General features: G+C 31.9%; 4 protein-coding genes and 1 long non-coding RNA gene across 7 annotated transcripts in view; 4 read left to right on the forward strand and 1 right to left on the reverse strand.

Moving 5' to 3' along the window:
• LOC145972128 (uncharacterized) overlaps positions 1-25306 on the reverse strand; it is a 40854-nt gene that overhangs the window by 5574 nt on the left and 9974 nt on the right. The window lies entirely within an intron of this gene.
• Klhl10 (kelch-like protein 10) lies at positions 26-7058 on the forward strand. Of its 2 annotated transcripts, XM_083099455.1 has the most exons (9): positions 26-496; positions 886-1214; positions 2793-3108; positions 3181-3633; positions 3939-4108; positions 4493-4662; positions 5047-5205; positions 5505-5709; positions 6026-7058. In XM_083099455.1, the coding sequence occupies exons 2-9, from the start codon at positions 988-990 to the stop codon at positions 6306-6308; spliced, it is 1983 nt and encodes a 660-aa protein (XP_082955581.1). In that variant the 5' UTR covers positions 26-496; positions 886-987; the 3' UTR covers positions 6309-7058. The 2 variants fall into 2 exon arrangements, with proteins under 2 accessions (XP_082955581.1, XP_082955582.1); XM_083099456.1 differs by lacking the exons at positions 26-496; positions 886-1214 and adding an exon at positions 2305-2580.
• On the forward strand, positions 8037-15800 carry Scat (VPS54 subunit of GARP complex scat). The gene is made up of 13 exons (XM_083100398.1): positions 8037-8553; positions 8820-9195; positions 9329-9431; positions 9852-10015; positions 10183-10382; positions 10754-10939; positions 11036-11162; positions 11269-11523; positions 11837-12259; positions 12348-12628; positions 12691-12908; positions 12998-13214; positions 13301-15800. Exons 1-13 carry the CDS (start codon positions 8456-8458, stop codon positions 13560-13562), a joined length of 2910 nt encoding a protein of 969 aa, XP_082956524.1. The 5' UTR covers positions 8037-8455; the 3' UTR covers positions 13563-15800.
• LOC145972125 (cytoplasmic dynein 2 light intermediate chain 1) lies at positions 15580-17957 on the forward strand. The gene is made up of 7 exons (XM_083100409.1): positions 15580-15683; positions 16025-16142; positions 16209-16310; positions 16567-16893; positions 17046-17203; positions 17296-17539; positions 17686-17957. The coding sequence occupies exons 1-7, from the start codon at positions 15667-15669 to the stop codon at positions 17755-17757; spliced, it is 1038 nt and encodes a 345-aa protein (XP_082956535.1). The 5' UTR covers positions 15580-15666; the 3' UTR covers positions 17758-17957.
• The window catches only part of Numb (NUMB endocytic adaptor protein), a 67606-nt gene continuing 61449 nt past the window's right edge, over positions 19150-25306 (forward strand). For both annotated transcript variants that reach the window (XM_083100406.1, XM_083100404.1), the window contains exon 1: positions 19150-19603. The gene's annotated coding sequence lies outside the window, so the exon portion shown is untranslated. The remainder of the gene's footprint in view (positions 19604-25306) is intronic.

Raw genomic sequence — 25306 nt, forward strand, 5'->3', positions numbered from 1 at the left:
AATAAACTCAGGCTCGGTATGAAGCAGGAACAGAAGGATCTCTTTTGTCGAGCAACAGTCTCTGATTGAACGGCGGACATGTAAGACCACATGTCACAGCCAAGCGCGACATTTTATTCGCTTTTAAAATCATACAAAATAATTTGTATCTCCCTCTAACAATCCCCTCACCGCTTTCACACATTCCCCTTCATAGCCTTCTGCATTTCTTCAGTTCGCGAATCGGTCTTCGATCTTTCCATCCACGTGTCAAAATTTTGACACATTCCAAATTCTAGCACATATGAGCCCGACACACAACAATACATTTCAGCCATTGTTAATCACTCTCAGCAACTGATCGCAAGCGGGACTTTATCGCAATCACGACCTCATCCCAGATCGAAAAATTATCAAGTCGAAAATTGTAAAAGTCAATCTACACCAAGATCGATACGAATTGCTAACCTCCCGCGCGATTACTAAATTCTCAGGAAATAATTATTCTCTATACTCAGTAAGTATAAAATAAATTAAATATATAAGCTATATATACAATCTTAAAAATTTGATAACTTTTAATCCGAAATAATTCGATTATATAAATATATCATTATAATAATAATCTCTCTCTCGCATATATACTTAACCAATATAACTCAAAACTGTTTTGTTAGTAATTTATTAATTATATTTATTAATTATATTTTGGTACATTATTTCATTGTAATAAGAAATTGTTCGATATATTTTTAACTTTTAATCTTATTTTATTAATAAAGTAATTTTTTTAAATTATAATTATATAATTTTTTCACTACTATATTATATTTAAATTTATACTAAATTGTGACTTATTTTACTCTGCTTGAAATTAATATACATTATTTGTTTTCTTTCTCGTAGATCTATTGAAGAAAAATTGTTTAATTTAATAAAAATATTTTAATGTTGCAATCCACGCGTTAATATCTTCGCGGGACCATCAAACGTCTCAATTATTTTGATATGGATGTAGAACCAAGTACGAGCAACAAAAAAGATGAAAAATGTAATGGAAATAATCAACGTTTAATAGCCGAAAGCGGGGGCCGTTGCATGAGTACACAAGCGATGCAATCGCTCTATGATTTCCGACAAAATAATTTGCTTTGCGATGCAGTATTGAGATTAGAGGACGGTGGTGTTTTTCCGATTCACCGAGCTATACTTTCGGCATGCAGTACTTATTTCAGGTTTTTAATTCTGTCCGACATATTTTCTTCGAATTTCATATTATGTATTTGTGTACATATATATATACAGGGTGAGCCATTTTAATTAACGCACGCAATTATTTCGGAAACAAAGCATTTTAGAGAAAAATGTTTCAGACAAAAGTTTTATGGTTTCGAGGGGGCCATAAGATGGTATCATTGGTTTGACACTGAAGAGTCATTTGAAGGTCACGTGAAGTCACTTCAATTTTTTTAAATGGAACACCCTATATATTTTTGCACTCTCTTGTAGCTTATCTCGAGAGCTTTCCAAAACACTATAATTAAGTACCTTTTCGTTAAGTACTTTTTGAGTTATGAGGCTTGAAATAATTTCTTAATTTTACATAAACCATAAAAAATATCTTGTAAAATATTCATTTTTCGATTATCTTATCTTAATACTTTTATTACAAAATAATGAGAGGAATCAATTGGTGGTTTTTAAGAAAAAATATGGAATTGTTAATTGCAAATTACATATTTTTTCTTCAAAACAACTATGTGTTTTCTTTAGACCAATTGATTCCTCTCATTATTTTGTACGTAAAAGTATTAAGGTAAGATAATCGAAAAATGAATATTTTACAAGATATTTTACGGTTTATGTAAAATTAAGAAATTATTTCAAGCCTCATAACTCAAAAAGTACTTAACGAAAAGGTACTTAATTATAGTGTTTTGGAAAGCTCTCGAGATAAGCTACAAGAGAGTGCAAAAATATATAGGGTGTTCCATTTAAAAAAATTGAAGTGACCTTCACGTGACCTTCAAATGACTCTTCAGTGTCAAACCAATGATACCATCTTATGGCCCCCTCAAAACCATAAAACTTTTGTCTGAAACATTTTTCTCTAAAATGCTTTGTTTCCGAAATAATTGCGTGCGTTAATTAAAATGGCTCATCCTGTATATATATATATATATATATATATATATATATATATATATATATATATATATATATATATATATATAGCCATTACATAAGAAAAAAATAATTTTGTTTATCAGTGCGTAAATATATTAATTTTAGAGAGAGATATATGAATTTTTATATGCAAAACATTAACCCTTTTAGTGCCGACCGAAAAAGTTGTATCTGAATGAAAAATATTGAACCAAGTTGTAGTTTGGTAAGGTTTAAGAAAAAAAATTATAAAAATTTTGTAAAAAATGATAATTACAAAATTTAAAAAGAAACATATCAAGAAATAAAGAGAAAATTAATCAACAAAAGTATTTCAATATTTGTTGAAAATCACTAAATAATGTTTATTCAAAATTATAAAAAAAAGTAGCTAATGACGATATATTATTGTTTGGCAGCTAAAAGGATTAATGTGTGTGTGAATATCTCTTACAATTATAATCTATAGAATTTAATAATTTTAGTCCCGTTGATTTTTTATTACTTTAATTTTTATAATAAATTTCTGTTAAAATAAACATTATCCTCATTAAAATTTATAATATGCAGTGTAATAAATTTATATATTAATTAACATAAATATCAGATTAATTTTCGCAACTTTTATTGCCTAATTCATTTTGCAGGACATTATTCACAACTACATTGCATTCTCGTGAGAAAACCGATGTCCTTTTACCAGGTGTGACAAGCCCGATGATGAATCTCTTGCTGGAATACGCATATTTGCGATCTATTGATGTGAATCGTGAAAATGTATGCGAATTGTTAACGACGGCAGATTATTTAAGCATTCTGGGTGTACTTGATTTGTGCTGTGATTATCTAAGAGATAATTTGGCGCCGGAAAATTGTATCGGAGTAATGCGATTTGCTCGTCAACATTTTTGCAAAAAGTTGGAAAATGATGCTTATCGTTTTATTGTAGGACACTTTGTCGAGGTTCGATTAGCATGATAATTTATTTACTCTATTATTCTCCCTTTCTTGTTCAATTTCATTCTCTTACACTAGGTATCTCAGAGAAGCGAAGAAATTTTACATTTACCTATCGAGGAATTGAAGTCATTAGTAGGTGCCGATGAATTAAACGTGAAAAGCGAGCAGACAGTTTGGGAATTAATACTAAGATGGATAAATCACGATATAGAATCTAGAAAAGATTACATAGTGGATCTAATGAAGAATATTAGGCTCGGTCTCTTAGACACGCAGTTTTTTCTGGAGAATGTCAAGGATCATCCTTACGTCGTGGGTAATGACGCGTGTAGACCCATCATCATCGAAACTCTGAAATTTCTATACGATTTGGAGATGATCACCCAGAAAGACGGAGAAGTGCCGACACCAGAAATCGCGCGACCTAGAGTTCCGCATGAAATTCTGTTCGCCATCGGTGGATGGAGCGGCGGCTCGCCGACAAATTATATCGAGACTTATGATACGAGAGCAGATCGATGGATTCCGGTAGTATCAATGATATTTTAATGTACAACTTTTTTAACGTAACGAAAAAAATATCGTCTCGTTATGCATAATAATCGCAAAGTAGACTGTAAAAATCGAGAAATATAAATTAATATAATGTAAAACCATTTATATAATAAATAGATATAAATTATTATTTATTTGGTATTAATCCATTTGTTTCATAAAAAGAAATTGAAGCAACATAACATTCATGATTCTCTCTAAGTCATGTTTATACTGAAATTCGAATAAATACAATTTCAACAGAGTTTAGTTAATTATTTAGATCTCTTGTTTTCTAGATTGAAGAAACAGATCCAACCAGTCCCCGAGCTTATCATGGACTTGCAGTAATCGGATTCAATGTCTACGTCATCGGAGGGTTCGATGGAGTCGATTATTTCAACAGTTGTCGTTGTTTCAACGCGGTGACCAAGGTGTGGCGAGAAGTTGCTCCCATGAATGCTAGAAGGTCGAATATATTTCAGAGGGGCTAGTCACTAGTTCTGTGAAAGATTTGGATGACTTTTTTGGATCTTATTTATTCCACTTATTTACAATGTAGATAATAAGGATAAAGGAATGATAAATATAGAATAAATATAGAATAAAAGAATGACAGAAATATTACACTTATGTATATACTTTCGAAATCATATTTAAATGCACATTTTTATAATTGACTACAAATTAATTGTATTATGTAATAACACTGATGCTTGATGTAGAAAAATATAAAATATGTGTGTGTACGTATAGATATTGATACAAACAATATAAACTGAAGTTCAGTGACTAGCTCCTCTAATATCATTGGCAACGAAAGCTCGCATCAGGCTTCATCTATTTGTCACAGATGTTACGTTAGTGTGGCAGTTTTGAATGATTTGATCTACGCAATGGGAGGATACGATGGATATCATCGACAAAAAACAGCGGAGCGATATGACTACAAAACAAATCAGTGGTCTCTCATTGCACCTATGAACGTGCAGAGATCCGATGCCAGCGCAACTACTTTGAATGGTATTATTGGATCTTGGAAATAAGTGTACTGATACATTTATTTTATTTCGTCAAAAGATATTGGTTGCAGCATCCAGCTGTATTAAAAACGTAGATATAATGAGATGAATAAATATTTTAGAAAATATTTTTTTAATGTAATATTTATATTAATAATTTTTTTGTTACATATAATATATATAAACATGAAGATAAATAATTGAAGCATTAAGAGAAAAAGTATATTACAAGAAAGTTATGTATTGAAAAAATATATATACATATATCCTTAAGAAGATAATTTTTTGCTTCAAAATAAATAAATTTTCAAATTTCGGATGTGCTATTCTGTTAGTTTTATTTTTGCAATATAACGATCATTGTAATTTTTCATATATTCTACAGACAAAATATATATTACGGGCGGTTTCGACGGGCACGATTGTCTCAATACAGCCGAAGTATATGATCCAAACACCAACCAGTGGACAATGATAACTGCAATGAGGTCACGTAGGAGTGGCGTGTCGTGCATATCTTATCATGGCTACGTTTATGTTATCGGTATTAAGATATGTACTCATTATGAAAGAAATTCTACTAATCCTACTAAGAATCCTACTACTGTAAAACATATGCACAAATATTTGTATAAACGAGGAAATTTTCCAAAACTGTTTTACACTTAAAATTACTTTAGTATGCCTTGAATATATTTAACTGAATATTATCAATCATGCACAAATATCAAAATGTCATCATTGTAAAATTTAAAAAAAACGTTTGTCTTTCTAATTACTTTTTATTTTATATATAGGTTTACGTATATATAAAATAAAAATTAACAATCTCTGTTTATAAAGGAGGCTTCAATGGAATATCGAGAATGTGCAGCGGGGAAAAATATAAACCTTCTACGAACACGTGGAGCCATATTCCGGATATGTATAATCCGCGTAGCAATTTCGCCATTGAAGTAATTGACGATATGATTTTTGCTATCGGTGGATTTAATGGTGTCACTACGACGTACCAGGTGGAATGTTACGATGAGAAAACAAACGAATGGTAACTAATCCTTCTGTAATCAATTTTTTATCAATCATTTTATAACTCATATAGGAAAGCAATAATATATAAAGATAGTATAAGCAATTAAAAATCTAACTATGACATAATAATGTCTGTTTTGAAAACCTCGCACAATTCAATTTTCTAGACACATCTCTCTTATATAATTCAAAATATTAAAAATTTATAAGACATTCTGTACAATTAAATTTGCAAGAAAAGAGAAGTGTCTGCTGATACAAGCATTTAAATCTCATTAGCTACTTTTCTGTGTAAAAATTATAATATTTATTCTTACAATGCACAAACGCAGGTATGAGGCAACAGATATGAATATATGCAGATCAGCATTATCAGCCTGTGTGATTATGGGGCTTCCAAACATATATGACTATATACACAAGCATCGCGAGCGATTGATGGAGGAGAAACGTCAAAAGCTACTGGCTCACGAAGTACGCCGAAATCAGCATCAACAACAGCAAGAGCAGGAGCAAATGAGACAAACTTTGCAGATTAATCAAGCCATACCAACACCACCACCTCTACCACGAACAAGCGAGAACGATAATAATAATAATAATCGTTGGCGTTAAAGCCAATAATTATTATCATTTAAATTGAAGGAGCCATGCAACATCTGTCTCATTTAATTCATTCGCAACGCAAATTTTGGATTATTGCCAGTCGCGCAACACGAAATGACGATAACAAGAATAATTAGAGAATCAATATCATCTGATCAAATTGTGAATGATAATAGCACAGGAACAGCTGTTTATATATACTCGTCAATTATTCTTGTTTACTTCGCGAAAAGAATTTTCAGACTGCCATTTACTCATCTTTGTTAAGTTAAATTTTTTTTGATACTGCAGATATTTTCTATCTAATCTTTTTGCGATATAATTTTACATATACTATACAATGTCATCTTGAATAATTGATTTTTAGAGGACAAATAGCCATTTTATATCGAAAATAATAATATTCCATTGTTACACGTAATAATGTTAATAGAAGTTGAACAGCTGCAACTATACATTGAAAAGTCGAAAACATTAAAGAAGAGCAAATGATAAAACAGCGTAAGAAACATAAAGATGCAGAAACATAAAGAAATATAGCAACATAATTTGATGGAAAATTATGAAATAATTTTGTGATAGAAAACATGACAAATTGCCCGTCTAAAAGAGCGTTCAACAAAATAATTTCTTAAGTTCGATTACATGTGCCAGGAATATTCTTTCTATATGAACAAAAAATAAAATTGCAGTAACTCATACAAAATTGTTCTCATAATATTTGATCTTTCATACAAATAAAGTCTGTTGCACAACTTATGCTATTGTTTTAAATTTAAATATCATATAGATTAATCCGTAAAATATAAAAAATGTTCTTATCTTTTCCTACAAAATTATACATAGGATTATTATTATGCACATATTTTATTATTATTATTATTATTATTATTGTTATACATATGTATATAACAATAATAATAATAGAAATTTATACATACTTTTTTTTATCGTTTATTAATATCAGATAATATGAATATTATCGATGAAATCTAATTCTTTAGAAATTTTCATATTTCTAAATAATTTAAAATACCAAATATTAATATGAAATATTAATATTTAATAAAATAATAAAAATGAATTTTTTGCTTAAATCTCACACAAAAAATAAAAATTGAAAAATAATAGTACATAATTTAAATATTATATAATTTATTTAAATTATTGAAATATAAATAATAAAAAGAACGCATTTTTTAAAGTTAATGATTTCCTAAATATTTCAAAAAAATTAAAGTTGTTACTACTACTATAAAGTTGCTACTACTATTATAAAAATGCTAATTTTATATTTTCTTTTAGGAATGAATCGAAGTCAATACTTGTTTTTGCTTTAAATGGAATAAATGCTTCAAGTTGAATGTCTGTATATACTATTGTTGAATTAACTGTATCTTATATCTATACTTTATAATGCACATAAAATTAAATTATCGAAAATAAAATAATATTAAATTATCGAATTATAGAGATTGTACGAATCGCACACTCACAAGCTTATTTATTCTCAATGATTGCTAATATAATTATTTATTTGTAAAATGGAACCCCCCGATATATCTCAAAACGTTTAACGTCTTTTGAAGCGATCTGTAGGCAAGGAAAATCGGAGTAACATAGAAGGGAAAATGACAGTAAATTCTTCCATTCACCAATACGCCATCTGAAGAAGATTGTGATGGCACATGGCACGTTGCACGTTTCATATTGGTTCGATTCAGTCTTGCGCCTGACGTTGGAGACGCGTGTTCACAATGTCTTCGAAAAAGTAATTCGTGCTCCGAGAAATACGAATTATGAGTCATCAGAAATGCGCGGCGCATTGAAAACAATGACTCATTAACATGATCATACTCATTAACATAATTTAAACGCATTGTTTATGAATAATAAAAATTTTATCGAAAGGGAGCTTGAGAGATCATGTGTGAAGGGAATATTGTTAGTGACCTTCGCTGAGCCGGCTGTCTCGTTTTTGAGTTGGCCAACGTGTACATATCATAAAACCACGTAAAACGTGTGTATTCGTAAGTGGGGACGTGTACACGTTAAAAGCGATCGTGCGTGTGAGACTCGAGAATCTCTCCAGCCGAGCAGTGCTCCGAAACGCGCCTCTTGACATCACGATGGTGAGCTGAGGTGACACACGGGCAATGGCAAAGATCGCGAGAGGATCCGACTCGGTACCCATGGTTTTCGTATGCGAACATTGCACTAACCAGACATTCAAGCAAATTCAAGACTTCGTTAGGTGGGTCCATCTGTCTAACGTCTGTCAGTTAGTCACTCCGTTTTTATTAAAACGACGATACATTTCGCGATTCTTTTCTTCATAATCCATCGAACAATTTAAAGTCATGCTTCGAAATTGTTGCTTTCAATGTAATGACTGATTATATTCCAGAAAACGCATACTTATGTCTCACTTTAATAATACTTGAAAAAAATGTGTCTACTTAATTATATTTAATAGTATATGATTATTTTACAACTGCATTATTTTACAACTTGTTTTAGGCACCTGAGAGATCAACATTGTTCCAGAGAAGGTGGATCCTTTGTATGTCTCTATGGCTATAATGAGGTGTGCACTAGTCTTCCTGTGGAAGGTGTCTCTGATAAGGATTATATAGCACACGCCACTAAACACGCAGCTATGCAACAACAACGAAAAAGCAACGGTCAGTCCGAAATCGGCTCGTCGTGGACCGTCTATTCGGCTTCACAAAATCTACCTGCTGTCCTAAACGATCCGTTCAAAGGAAAGCAGAGTAATTTTTTAACTCGTACCTGGGGAGATGGATTTGTGGAAAAAGTGGATATTCCAAAGAGTCCTTACCTTCCTGAGATCACAATGCAACATTTTGAGACATATTTAAAAAAAATTGCAAGGGTAATCAATATTTACACTAAGCATAAAATTTCTTTAATGGGAATATTATTTTTAATAATTTCTAATATATGTTTTTATTTTGTGTGTATAAATAATAAATAATAGAAAATCTATTTTATATTTATTCTTTCAGAGATATAGAAAACATTCACGTATGAATTCAAGTGCAAATAGGCCAGCTACTCCAAATGAACTACTCCAAAATTTTCCGAACCTTAGGAAGGTGAAATCACTAGGTAAATGATTTATGGTCTTTAATATTTTATGTATTGTACATAGATGATGTACTCAAAAAAAACATTAGTAACAGGGATATATTATTACAAAGAATATAATATTTTTTTATTAAAAGGTAAAATTTGTTTAAATTCAATTAGGAAAAAATCAGTTTTCTTATGCAATTACATACAAGTTTAATTCACTAAAATTTCTTTTAAGCTTCAATATTAAATTTAACTTTGTATATATCTCGAGATTTATATAATAATCACTTGCACAGACTTATATCTAATTTTTCTCTAATATATTTTACAATATATAGTACAATTATAAGTAATTTTTTATATATAACTTTTAAAAATATAACTTTTAAATAACTCTTTAAATATAATACAACATTTTTAAAAATATTATAATATATTTTTCTTTTATTTCAGATCGGCTGCAATTTGATTTAGCTAGTATTCCAAAGATTTTCTTAGTACCGAATTTAGATCTTTCACAAAGAGACAATTTTGATGCTGTGTTTCCATTTGCGAAAGACGGTCTTTTAACCGAAGAATGCAATATTGTTTTGCATGTGAAGCAAATGCAAGAAAAGGTATAGTTATAAACGAAAGAAGAAAAGACTTTGCTACTCTAATATTACATTTATCAATTTAAATATTTTGTCATTATAAAAATAATTATTTCGTAAATTCATGCACGAAATTAATTTCCAAGATTTCAACAATCAGTCGTTGAATTATGTAAAATATTCTGTAACAGCTTAGTCACTATCTAGACATTGTGGAAGTCCGAATAGCGGAGCAAGTCGCGTCGAAATCTCAAGCCTTTTTCCATGCAATGACATCTCATGACGCGCTTATGGAACAACTTACTCAAACTATTACGGTTTTAAAAGCTCTCAGGAAGAATATTCATCAAGTCGATAAGCATCTAGTCAAAAATTCTCTAGAAATTTTACGGTGAGTATATATACAGCATGTGAATCATTTGTTTCAAAGATGTATTAAACAAGAGCAGTTTCTGTCTTAAAGAAACATGAAAATTAAATAACATAAAAATATAATATATATTTTTCTTAGAAATATATTATTGTTACATTCCCACCAAATCGAGAATGCATTTCTTAACTTACTATTTTTATCGTTATGAGAGTTTATAATTATTTATTTTAGATAAATTCTTTATTCATAAGTGAAATACAATAATCATTTACGAGCATAACATTCTAACGGCTTCAGGATACTCGGATGTACGGATGCAGTAATAATATATTTATTATATCTGTATATCAATGTATTTATTTTGCACAATATTTGTTCTTCTTATTTAGCCTAGAACGTGCTAGATCTAACAGATTATTGGTACAAGAGAAATTAAAACTTATGGCAACCGTGCATCAAAGTCAACCCATGATACAATTATTGCTATCTACGCCAGATTATGTTGCAGCATTAGATCTTATTTCCACGACGCAAGAAATTCTCTTGCAGGAATTGAATGGAATACATAGTTTTAGGTAAGTATCCGCGTAATCTTCTTTAGGGAATAATCGACAAATTATCGAAACATTACACATACGCAATCATTATACATTTATTTGATTTGATTTTAGACATTTAAGTTCTCAATTAACTGAAATGGAGAAACTCGTGGACAAGATGCTGTCGACTGAGTTTCAAAGGTACGCGACAGCGGATCTCAATAGACCATTGGGCGGCGAGAATACCGTTTTAGACGGTGTAAGTACTTCCACAACTTTTCGCAACCGCATTCTATCCCTAGTTCGTAGCAAACAAACCTTCATACATCTCTTCCCAGTGAGATCATTTGTACCTCAACGAACAGGATAAACTGGTTTCCATCATTTCTGGTCTACTACGTCAGAAACATTTTCAATTTGTGGATACGTACAAAGAGGAAGCTGTGACCACCGTAAGAGCCTTGACGAAACAACGAGTGATAGAGGCTCTGGCAGCGAGCGACTGTTGTAGCGATCAGCAAGCGGCTGCTCTCGAAGTCGGGGGTCTCTCTTTGACGGAAAGATTAACTTTGCTCCACAATACCATACAATCTTTCACATCACTTCTACTACGAGTTAAGGTATGTACAATCCGGAAAGGTTATAACTCACTTACATACACTTCACTTTGTATTATCTTTTACGACATATTGTTTATTACATCAAAGAAACTTTTTAAAATGAATTTCAAACATGAAATTTTGTACATACAATACACTTATTTACAGTGTAGAAGAATATTTAATTATGACAAGAATATTTAATTATGAAAGTTAAATAATATTGCAATCTCGAGATTGTGACGACCATTATTTCTTTTAAGTTAATTATTTCTTTTAAGTTGAAGAGCGATTAGTGTATCATATATATACAATAATTGAATATTCTTATTAGGCAGTTCATGATGTAATGAGAGACACAGCGGACTTGTCAGCTGGACGTTTATGCGATGGTTCATTTGACGAATCAGTACCTGATCGATTACTGACTCAAGAAGAGCATATGCGAGTAACCCATAAGCTCACTGATATGATTACCTCTGTATGTGATTATTGCCACGAGCGAATGGGCAATCTACTTTCGGCGGGGACAAACGAGAGGGATAAACTTCACAACGACAAGATTATCGCCGATGTCTCGCAGAATAAATTAGAGGAGAATAAAGAAGGTCAAACGTGGAACGATAAGGGCTCTTGGTTGAGCGAGAAAGCAACGACCGCTCAGGTTTGTCAGCTGGCCAATATGGTCGAAGAATTCACGCACGCTTGTGAAAAACTTTGCGGCAAACAGTGTACTGCGTTACGATCGGCATTTAAGGTAATTATCATTTATGCACACGTCATGCGTATTATTTAAAATTAATTTTTAGCTATTAGATAAACTAACTCTCTCATCTTTTTTACAGGCACAAGCGAGTAAATTTGTACAACGCTTTCATAATGAACGCAAAACTAAATTGACGCTGCTATTGGAGTCCGAAAGGTGGAAACAAGCTGACGTGCCATTAGAATTTCAGTCGCTAGTGACATATGTATACGAGAACAAGTGCTTTCCGCTTAAAATATTTACGCGCGAAGATGACACGAGAAATGAGAGTGTAGAAAATTTTATCATGGTCAACGATGAGAAATTCGCCGTTGTTGGTACTGCTCTGATGCTTATACAGATGATACACGAGTACTGCAGGTAAAGACAGAATCTATTCGTAAACTTTGCAACGTATAATATAACTTACGATCTTTTCTTAGGACTGGTAGTGAATTGGTCGCCTTATCTGGAACTATAGGAAGACAATTAGCCGAATTACTAAGACATTATAATTCTCGATGCTGTCAACTAGTTTTGGGTGCGGGCGCAATGCAAGTCGCAGGCTTAAAAACTATTACAAGTACGATACTCGTATTGGCGGCCCGAAGTCTCAAACTTATATTGTGGTTTATGCCTTTTGTCAAGACACATTTCCAAGGTAAGTCCACATAATAAAATATATCAAATCAAAATTAGCATCAAATAGATACACGAATATTTATCCTCAATGCATATTTTAATATACAGAACTCACAGAACAAAATCCTAGTCGAGGATTCATTGGCACATCCGGTATAAGTGGAGGGGTGGCTTTATTAGATAGCGTTGAAAGGGACATTCGCGCCCATGTGCGTGAGATAGAAGGAAAAATTCTCACTATCGTAGACAATTTGTTAGGTGGACAAATATCGAAATGGACAGCAAGACCCCCAGTGCCATCCAAATCTTTCAGAAATATTTCTAGGTAAATGTCTCAATATATATTCAATAATGTGATTTTTTTAAATATATATATATCTTAGAAAATGTATATCTCTTTTACTTTCATAGTTATCTAATAAAACTTCATGAAGCCGTCTCTGGAATTTTGCCTACTGTCGAAGTACAATCTCTTTATCGCACGGTAAATTCATCATTCAAGGAAAAACTTAGGGAGCAATTAGTTAAAATGAATATAGTGAATAATGGTGGCCCGCAACATGGCGTGGTCACGTCGGAACTCACATTTTATCTCGAAGCTTTGAGAAAATTAAAAGTTCTACCGAGCGAAGAGTTAAACGACGATTGGATGAGCGACATATGGACTAGATAACATGCAGAGCGCGTAATATACTGCATTATAGAAGCAATGAAATATTATAGAAAAAGGTGACTAATCTATGTAACACATTCGTCTTCCTTATATTACTCGTTATATCCGAAACATGAAACATACGGTATCGACGTTCATCGATTGCCCGATAGATTTGATAAAAAAAGGTATTATTTGCATTGGATTTATGATTCGTAACATTGTGAGTATTTTAAACAATTAATGCTAAATATGATACACATATATTCTGACAAAACGCGATATAGTTTTGTTAATTTGATGAAGGAGAACATCAAACAATGTTTCTACAAAATAGGACACTTGATATTAAAAAATGAATTTTTCACATAAATGATATAATCATAACATTTTCTATTAATCCCGACAATATTATTTCGTTTTTAATGAGCAACTTACATCATACACTCATCGTTTCCATTTAATATTATAATTTTGTGATTATATCGGATAATCGTGTCATACACCTCTCTCAAATATTTTTACCGACCATAGTGTTCAAGAAATTACTATAAAATGTATATGTATATATACTATCGTAGATATTTATAGAAATTTTATTTTCTGGAACAGATATATATGTGGTCGTGGACGAAAAGATTATAGAGAGGAACAATATTTATTTTCTTGCAATTTAATATTATCCTTTGTAGACATTTTGATGTATCACGATGTCGTAGCAAAACCGAGCGTAGTAATTTGTAAGTTTTTTTGTATAATATTGTATTTAGTATGCGCATAACTTACATTTTCAAAATTAGTTTTTTTAAAAGATATTTTTCGTAACCAGAATTTCAACAATAATTAGATTGAAACGAATTGTATAATATACAATGTATATAGAAATCAAATTAAAATTGTTTTAAAAAATTTAAATTAAATTTAAAAAAAATTAAAAACAACATGAATATGACTACTGCTTTAATCGTTACATGTTTATTATGTAAATCGACTATGCATTGATTATAATCAATATGCTGTAAAATAAAATTAAGAATGTATGGTGCGCGCCTAAAATATTATAAAAAAAAGATGCTAGCTCGTCATTTTCGGTTCTTTAGGAAAAAAAACCGCTTATATTATTAAATGCTTATATTATTAACTTTTTTTATTAACTTTTCATTTGTAATATCGCAATTCTTATATAACAAAGAATTCGTTACAACATTATGAAAGACGATACATTTGTAAGCGTAAAAAATTTTGATCTAATATTTTAAGAAAATTTTTGCACATATATATATATTTTCATTTAAGAAATGTTGAATCTTATTACGAATTGTAATGCGTACATTACATTCCTGATTTCATCTAGTCTAAAAGTTGTACATAATGTACGCAAAGAAGGTATACAAAAAGTAATGGATTTTATTCATAAACAAATTCACAAATTTAGAGGACTATGCGTTATGATTCAGCGAAGATGGAAATTGTTAAAACATTCTTTATCGTAGAAAAATCAAAATTAAATAAAAGTAGTCAGAATTGATTACCATAAAAAATATTTCTTCATAGATATTTCTTTACAAAGACTGATGACCTCGCGTTAGATCATCGCGCATATGAATAAAACGTTACGTAGAAAAGCGATAAAATGTAGATATAAATTATTATACCTTGTATTCTTGCATAATGTATTATGAACATCAATATAAAGGATTAATGGTATCGCGACAGTTGAAAAATAGACTAAAATGTAACACATTATTTATTTAAATATAAACAAATCCTGATGCCTATTAAACTCTATAAACCAAGACTGGACATTAAAATAAATAATTTCTATATTATTTGACATTCAAAAATGTCAAATAATATAGAAATTAATTATTTATCGTTTCTAAATAGCTACATCGAAGATTGTGCTCTATTGCACGCTATATACACATTGCATACCGATCATTCTCTCTCTCATCTCTATAATAATATGAATATAAATTTACTTTACATCATGCAAGAATGGTACGAATGAATTCACCTGTTTCTATAGTAACGAAAGGTAAAACATGTCCATAACCTAAAGAAACATGGAATTGTGCGAATACAACTACAATTTATAGTAGTATTCTTTACTGTTTTAAAAGCAATGTCTGCAGAAAATCGGTGATTAATTTATTCTGTATATATTTAATTTGTTAGTCTCCTTTGTATTATATATATTAAAGAAACATGTATTATTATATAATATATTATTAAATATTAAATGATTATATCAAAGCATTAATGTGAGAATATCTTTATAAAATTGTTTTTTTATTTAACAGTAATTTTATAGTAATAATCTATATATATGAGTTTCGAAGAAAAGAAAGGTATACATGAGCCTTTAATAAAGATGTGCACAATTTGATAAATTTACGCGAAACTCCTACTATCTATTATCTATTATATTTGTTAACATATATTTTTGACATAATAGAATTGTAACAAAATTGACTTTATAGTAAGGAATCTATGCGAGAAACTGCATTACGGCTCGCTATAGAAGAAGAAAACAGACGCAAGAGTGATCCAAATGAAACTCACGAACGATCCATTATTATCCTTGGTAGTAAGGGAACTGTAAGTGATAAAATTAGAGGAATCGCATTGTACTGCACTGTGCCACGATGTATTTTGCATTTCTAGGGTAAAACAACAATGGTATATCGATTTCTCGAAAAAGACGAAAGACCAAAACCGACTATAGCGATGGATTATTCATTTGGTCGCAAAACTGTGAAAAGTTTAGTAAGTGATACATGTGCCAATTACATTCACTTATTTGTAAAAATATATTTATAAACAATATGTTCTATTCCTTTTTTACATTAAAAAATCATAAATATATATAATTTTCTCTCATTTCTTTGGTTACAAATTTCGTAAAATAATATTTCTATTAATTTTATCAAAACTCTTAGTAATCCATTATTCAATTGTTAAATTTATAAATAGTATGCTATACTATATGTGTATGTATGTACGTGTATGCACGTGTATGCAGGTGAAAAATATAGTGCACGTGTGGGAAGTGGGTCACTTGACTTCTTCTTTGGTATCCGTTGCAATGACCGGATCTACATTAACACATTCTCCTCATCATACTGTCTTATTGATGATGCTGGATTTATCGCGACCAGAGGAATTATGGACTTCTTTCGAGGAAACCCTTTCTGTACTACGAAGCGGTTTGAAAATGAGTTATGATTCCGAGACAATTCAAAAATTACGGGAAAAAAGAATGGCAAGCATAAAAAAAGATATGGAACGCGGAGTTGATCCGTTCCCGATGCAGATGTGCATCTTAGGTGGACGATATGATGAATTCAAGGTATTATATATGTATAAGTTGTCGAAGTTAATTTTTCAATAAATTCTAAATCTCTTCAATGAAATTAGCATACATATCGTAGCGAATTTTTGATACTTAAACAAATTTGTTTTAAATCTATATATATCATTTTCTGTTAATCATTGCAATAGGAATTCGACTCGAATAAAAAAGAATTTATTGGCAAGATACTCAGAGCAATAGCTCACAGTTTAGGTGCAAGTCTTTATTATTATTCATCTAAAGATAAGTTTCTCGTGCGACGACTTAAGGATCTATTATCTCATTACGGATTCGGTTCTTCATTTACGTAAGTCTTTGAAACTCGTGTACACGTTCCAGTAGATTTTAACATTTATTATCTATTTAAATCGCAAAACATTATGTCGAATAAATCACAAGGGAGGAAAAGTGCACGGATTATGAGAAACCATTAATGATGCCGGCGGGCGCGGATTCCTTCGGACGAATCGATTTGCAATTTCCTCAAACGAGACCATCGGCAATTTTAGACATCATCAAACAAATCTATATCTCCCGCATACCGCAAGTATCGAGAAACGACGAAAGTATTTTGGAAGATCCCAGTAATGATTCTAATTTTAACGAGCCTATTATCGATAGACTGAGAATGCAGCGGGAAGAGGTATATATTTTATCAATTATGTTTGCTTAATAATTAGATGAATGTTAGTTCTCGTAAGAGAAACATAATTAAAAGATATTAGCATATATTAATTTCAAGCATTATACGCGTATAAATAGATAAATTAATAAACTATTTCCCTACAGGAGATCAGTGTACTATTGAATGACATGATGGAAGGTCGTATGCCGAAAATTCCTGTGCCTGATCCGATTTAAAGAGTATCTCTTTTCACTGCGTTGCATTTTTAAAGCGATAAACAGAAATAGCTAGGATAATTTGGTTGAGATAATTTACAATCTATCTAGTATAATTTATAATATATTCAAAATTAATAAAAAAAAGGATTATTTCATTCGCAGTTATGTATATATAACGAAATATTTTTTTCCAAAACTATAAAGCAGTGAAGATTTAATTAATTTTTTATTGTACGCATTCTTTTCTTGAGAGGAGAAAAATTTTAGGGTAAATCTATCTAGTGAGTTTAAAATCTGCACCTACGGCAACTTTATAAACGTCTCCTAACTCTCTCTGTCTCTCTTTCCCTCTCTGTTGCACCAAAACTGTATCATGTTCTCTTATAATCAACGTATAAAGATAAGAGAATCAAATAGCTGTGGTTGGATCCGCTTTTCGAGTAAACTGATAAGAAAAGATTTGTAATATCTTTTCTTAAAAAGAAATATATAAAAGTATATTATAAAAGAGTAAATATTATATATTTATGTTATAGTCATATCTACGATCTTTTTCTTTTCTTATAATATTAGTATATATAATTCTTATCTATATTTATCTATATTTATGGTAGAAAAGATAAAGTAATAACATTTAGTTATTTTATAATATTATATATTTTAAGAGAAAAATTAAAAGAATTTTAGAAAAGTCTATAAATTTGAAAAAATAGACTTATCTATGTTATATGTTGAATTATTCGATTGTAACTTTTATTATCAACTAAATGATCAATTTCTTTCACATCTATCTTTTCATTCTTGAAACTTTTTTATTACATATTAAAAGTATAGCAAAGGAATTGAGAAAATGAATTCTTGACATTTAAATTTAACATTGCTCGAAAGATTTATTTACGTAAAAATTAAAATTTCTTTAGAAGCTGAATTATATATAACTTTATTCATGTTTCATTTATGCGTTCTTCTTTCAAATATTTCTTTCAAACTTCTTTGTTTTTCTCTCTCTCTCTCTTTTCTTTCTAGTAAAATTAATCAATCTCAATCTTTCTTATATTGTTTTCACACAAGATAATTAATATTTTACAACTTAGGGTATTTTACAAATCAGTTCCGCTCCTGTCTCGTTCGCGTTCTCCTTTCTTTATAGCGCCCTCGAAACCCCACGTCTCTCTTTCACGCACAAGGGGATGGTAGGGGAAAGGGAGATTAAATGCACCCCCGCACCGACGTGACGCTCACCGCTGATAAGAGACGGCGCGTTCGCGTGCACCCATCGTGAATGGAGGCGCATGCGTATCCCGCTCCGGTCGTTCTCGATACGCGCAGAGTCCGTGAGCGTTTACGAAAACGGGGCTCCGCCGACTCGGGAGGAGGGGGGGATCTCGCCGCAAAGAGCTCTCTTTCTCGTTCCTCTCCGCCGTTTCCTCAGTGAAAATGCCGCCGCGATAGAGAGCCGCGCGTGTGCTCTCGTCGGGCTCTCGTCGCGCCTTCCTCCCCGTGACACGAGAGATTCGCAATCGCTTTATAGATTAGAAGAAATTCGCTCTTCGCGAGAGAGAAACTCTGCCCCTGGCTCATTTCACCCGCGACACGAGATCTCCTCTTTTTCTCCGTCGTTGTCTATCTTCTCGCTCGGCTCCGTTTCCTTCTTCCGCGCATCGCTTTTTCACTCCTCACCCCGTTCCTCTTCTTTCGCCCTTGTCATTATCGTTCTCCTCCCGTCACAACCCCCTTCTCCTTTCTTATGTACGCGATTTGATCGAGACCGCGAGTGTGTCACGGACCGGATCTCTTTTCGCGCCCGCGGATTTTGGACACCGCTTCCGGAGAACAGCGCTGTCAGGCACACAGGTGCACGCAGGTGAGTTGCGAGATAACAATTCCGACTGATATAGAGGGAAAGAGAGAGATGACAGAACAATTCGCGTGGAAGGCTCGAGAAGGTGCCGACCGAAGACGGGGGAACGTCGGCGATTTCGCAAAAATCGGAGCTGCGATGAATCGCCGAGTCGTGGCGAACGCACGCGCGTGCGCGCGCGTGTTTTACGTCGCGCGACCCATTTACCTGCGACGTGCATCATCGTCGTCGGGGTTGCATCCTGGCCTCCCCGCGCTGCCCTCCTCGCTGTTATCGATTCCGGTATGAACGCGCCCTCCGCCGACAGGTATCCGACTTCCTGTCTCGGTCCTCTCGCGCGAGTCTTGAATCTCGCGTGCGTATCGAAACGATATGATCGATGCCATTTACGCGCGCGTGCACGTGAGATTTACTCACGTCTCGGTCAAGCGCGAGATTGGCTCTCACCGAGATTATCCGGCCGATTGTACCTTGACGTCGGTCATACCGGCGATCTCTTCTTTTCGCTCTTGTTCTCCTTTGATCAAAATGTTAATGAAATTTTACGGTTTTTATAAGAATAATACATATTTAATACCTTAGAAATATATAATATAAATATATAAATAATATAAATATAAATCTGCGTATTATTATATATTATAGATCTCTTGCAAATTTTATTTTTATTACAAAATGTCTAAGTTTTCATATAAAATTCTTATAAAATACCGGCTTGAAAAGGGATTCGGTGCTTTATGTTATAAAGAAGCTAATCTTTTTTATTAAAAAAACTGAGTTTATATGAAAAATCTGTAACATATATGTATATATACAGCTTTATATCCTTCTAGTTTTAAATCGAACACCTTATATGTCGCATTAAACTTAAATTTTAATTTTCCTTACCGACGATTATTGATCGTACCGCTCGATTGAACTCTGAGAACATGTTTACGTAAGAGAAAATTCTTATAAAGTCGAGAATTTTCGATTTTCTCGTCGATTTTTTATAAGAACAAAAAGTTTATCACATTTGTGATGGATTTATGAGACAAGTTTAATAATTGTCATGAAAGATATTACATATTTTGCGACACGTACGTTTGTCAGATGATGCAATATTCTTCATACTCTTTAATTGGTCGTTTATTTGCAAACTTCTATTTATTCAATTATAGCAGAACCACGCGAAAAAAAATTCTCTCCCGCTTCGTGTTTATTTGTGCGATCGTAGACAGTCTCTCGTTGCGGTAATTATTATTTCCGGTAACAAGAATGTTTCGTGACTGTACTATGCGGTACAAAAATGTAACTGTTTCTTGACCGTATATGGATGCTTATCCACAAAGAAGCCGAGATCAGGCAGAATCAAATATCATATGCCTATTCTTGCTATGATTTCGGATGCGCGCGAAGCAAGGTAACTTTTCATAATCACATGATTTATTTTCTCCTATCTTACGATAACCTTGATATATGTACATTGAACATCTTTATTGATTATTATATCGAACAACACAATCTCGATCAATTTATTAATTATTAATTTATGAATTATCAATTTAATAATTATTATATCGAATAACACCATCTCGATCAATTTATGCAATTATTCGAAATTTTACGTTTTATTTTATTTTTCCTAAAAAGACATATGAGTCAGTAAACGAGAGAGATGAAAATGACGGTTTAAGGCAACTGCATTTTTTAATGCACGGTTTAAAATTAAATCACATAATAGAGCATTGATTTATTATTTTTGCTAAAAATATGAATGCAAGAATCATTGAGACTGCACCTGATTTAATTATATAATTTTAGCACAGTGTTTTTTTCCTCTGTTCCTTTCATAAATTATATTTCTATAATTATATATTATATAAAATGAGAGATATTGTATAAATATCATATTATATAAAATGATATTATATAAAATAAAATTGAATTTTTTTTACCAAAATTAGCATCATGAATGATTTTTAATTCATTGATTAAATTGATTAATAGTAATTCAATATTTGATTGTGAAAATAGATATACATATTCATTTTTAATATATTTAAATATATTTTTTTATATTTTATTGCATAATATATCCCATCATATTTTATATTAATACGCAATATTTTTTATTCTATTGAATTACGAATATTTTAATTTAAAGAAAATATATGTATTTTTATTTTAAAATTAGACATTTAATTATACTATTATTTAATACTTTAATAACATTTACAATTTAAATACTTTATAATAAATGAGATATATTTTTTGTTTAAAGTAAAACTACCTTAAAATATAACATAAATTATATTAGAAGAAACGAAACTTAAAATTATATCTGAAAAGACAATTTACTATGTGATTATTAATTATATATATTAAATCGGTAATTATTGGAATACTACTTTAATTGAAAATCACTACTTTCATTGTACATCAATACAAGGCATATAGTTTGGTACAACTCGTAGAGTCTGAGGTCATCCTTAATACCGCACTCTCCGCATAATGCGCAATTAACCTTCCCGGAATTCGATCCCGGTGAAATGAGATTCATGAATTGTCAAGTGGAATAATGCTCTTGTCGTTCGTGTAAATCGTGTATAGTTTTCAATAGGTCTGATTTTGAACATGTCCTTGTATGTTCTTTGCTTGTTACCAGGTTCCGAAGATAAAGTCTAAGTCTTCGAGGCGATGCAATTCTCTTCAACGAATACCTCTTTGCAAACTTCTTTCTCTTTAATTCTTTTCCTCGTATTTAAATATTGAGTTTTTACTCAGAACCACGCGAAACTTTGCGGTCCTGACGACCTTGATCTCGAATGACTCGCCGCGTGTTGCCCGGTACATATACTTTTAATTCTTGTCTGTAACCGCGTCCTGATGTCAGCTTTTTTCAAGTCTCTGTTTAAATCGAAATATTCCAAAGCGATTCTAATTTTCATTCACATTTTTTTCAAAAAAAATTGCAGATATAAATGTCAGATATGCATGCGGTTCTATTTATTTATCATTATTAACCACAATTTTATTTATTGTTGAATTAATTGAAGCCATACTTTTGCCATGTGTTTTGTCTCGATTATCTTTCACATTATGTAAATTTCAAAATTATCACGTCCAGATATTTATCGTCCGACGAACTAATCGAAATGAATTTCTCACTCTTCGATGGCGCGTCCTTGTCTTTCTTTCGCAGGGAATGAAAGATCGTGCGATGCCGGCGAATTTGATTTCACGATGAGGATTATTTCGCCATGACGTCACGTTGTCAGTATATATATATATATATATATATATATATATATATATATATATATATATCGTCACGGCGGCGGGAATCGTTTCAGTTCTCTTGTAGACTATCGATCGCAGGTAGAACTGCGCGCCGGTGCGACGATGAGCATACGACCATGCTCGTGTGAGCACGACGAAGTCAACAAACGCACGAGATTGCACATGGAAAGGAATAGGGGGGAAATGTGTGGATACGTACCTGGCAGGACCAGGCCACCAGGTCGCACGTCAATGCGGTATTTTCCTGGACATCGGCTCTTGAAAAGTACTTTAGTTGCCGCTTTTAACCTTTTCCGTGTAACGAGTAACGTAGTGTGACTTTAACGTGGAAATACATGTTTCTGTCCGACCAAGAATTTGTGAAATACATTGAAGAAAAACATAATTTTATTGCATTATTTTACACGCGGTGTGCACGACGATTGATACATAAAAAATTATTTATTTAATACTATATGTGACGAAAAGATGTAATATAACTTGAATTTTACGATGACAAAATCTTGTACTAGGAGGATTTGTACAATCATCGTTAATTATTTTTATGAATATTTAAAAAATTTTTAAGTGAATTTTAAAAAGTTCTCTGTCTTTTTTTTTCCTTAAACATTTGTTTTACATAGCTCTATTAAAAAAAAGTTTTCTTTTAATTTAAAAATATATGCTTATAACGAATTGAAAACATATTGTGAAAAATTTCGATGATTAGATAGAATATAAATATTTTATCGAGTAATTTAGGATACCTTGAAGAGTAATGATGACTTTTTCTGGTATTATTTCCGTGATATATCGCATATATATGATAGCTTTATGTAGAGCACCAGTAGCATTGATTTCGCGATTACATGCTATTCTTGCATTTTCCATTTTTCTAGGGCAACTGCAGTGATAATTGTACATATACTCTTATATAATTTTGATGTATAAGTCCCATTTTTAATTGATACGTTTAACAATGTAGGTAAAGATATTCTTAAATAAACTTACGTTTAACATTTCCCACAATTAAAAAAAGTTTTCACTTTAATAAATAATGTTTACAAAAAAACTCTCGCTTTTACAAATACAGAGACAATTTTATCTATGAAAAATAGGTAATAGGATTACAAATTTAAAAATATAATATCTAACTATCTAGATATACCTTAGCTTTCTTAATCATCTTACTTGACATTATAAGATTTATTGTCATAATGAGATCTGTACTTATTATCTACACTTATTGCAACACTTCCATTGACTTTAATGCGCCTGTTTCGTGCCTCTAACGATATATTTGCATGCACCACAAAAATAGAGAATTCACGTGCCTTCGTCTAAGGTGCAGTCTCGCCATATCATTAAGCAAGATGTCCTCCCACGCGTCAAGAAAAGGTATGTGCATTAATTCCCGACTGGCCAGGTCGGTGAGGGAAAAGAACTGGTAGCAACGTTACGAAAGGAAGGTTCTTCGAACCTAACCGAAGATGGTAGCAAGGAAGGGCGTTATCTGCCGCCACGTTTGCAAGTTAACAGGCGTATTATTCGCGACGTTGCTTCGCTCAAGGTTGGCGTTTTATCGTGTCAGCGTTCGCACGTGTGTCTTCTGATTAAACTCACCGAAATTCCTTTCGGTGACAAACAATCGTGCTTTCTTAAAGCGTGGATAATAATTTGATAATAATAAAAAAAATATCGACAAAATTTTCGAAATATAGTAATTATGTAAAATATTAATTTAACAAAAAAAGTATTTTCATAAATTGTTCATAATAAATATATTTACGCGGTAATTTCTCTTAGAACCAAAAGAATTATATGTGAAAGAAGTTTATTTTAATATTTAAACGTAGGTTTTTTTATTATTACGTTTATTTTTATATCCAAAAATTATCGAATATTTTATCGAATTGCGACTTAACATAAGTTTTCAAACCAAAGTCTGGATTTTTTTTCTAGCGATATCGATTATCGCAACACGCGCTTCTACATACGGATTAACAGCGTTCTCAATGCAGTTAAAGGCACGTTCCGGCACGTGGCGACCGGCACAATTATGTTCCATAACGAAGCAAACGTTCGTTACCCCACGAACAATTGGTTCGTTGTCCTAGGCGAGAGCCAAAGAGCGTGAAGCGCGCCCTCGAAGGGCTCGACGACGCACATCGCTCTTTCAAAGCTGTGAGTTTGCAGGATTAAATCACCGAAGCTGCTAATCAAATTTGCTTCAAATAACATAGCTAGATTAGAACATACCGCCCTTTCTATAATTTTTTGTCTGTTTTGTGTCGATTCTATAATATTTTTTCTTCACATTTTGTCACTGATAGTTTTGGATTCTATGAACTCGAGAAATGCGATTGTCAGAAAATATAATAATTTATAATTAGATAATTAAGATTACCTGTAATAATTTTTGAGTGCATTGAGTTAGTTTAGGGG

Source organism: Camponotus vicinus, unplaced genomic scaffold, assembly GCF_025532165.1.
Source record: "Camponotus vicinus isolate PSW18456_S1 unplaced genomic scaffold, iyCamVici1.0 SCAF_5, whole genome shotgun sequence".
NCBI classification, from domain to species: Eukaryota; Metazoa; Arthropoda; class Insecta; order Hymenoptera; family Formicidae; genus Camponotus; species Camponotus vicinus.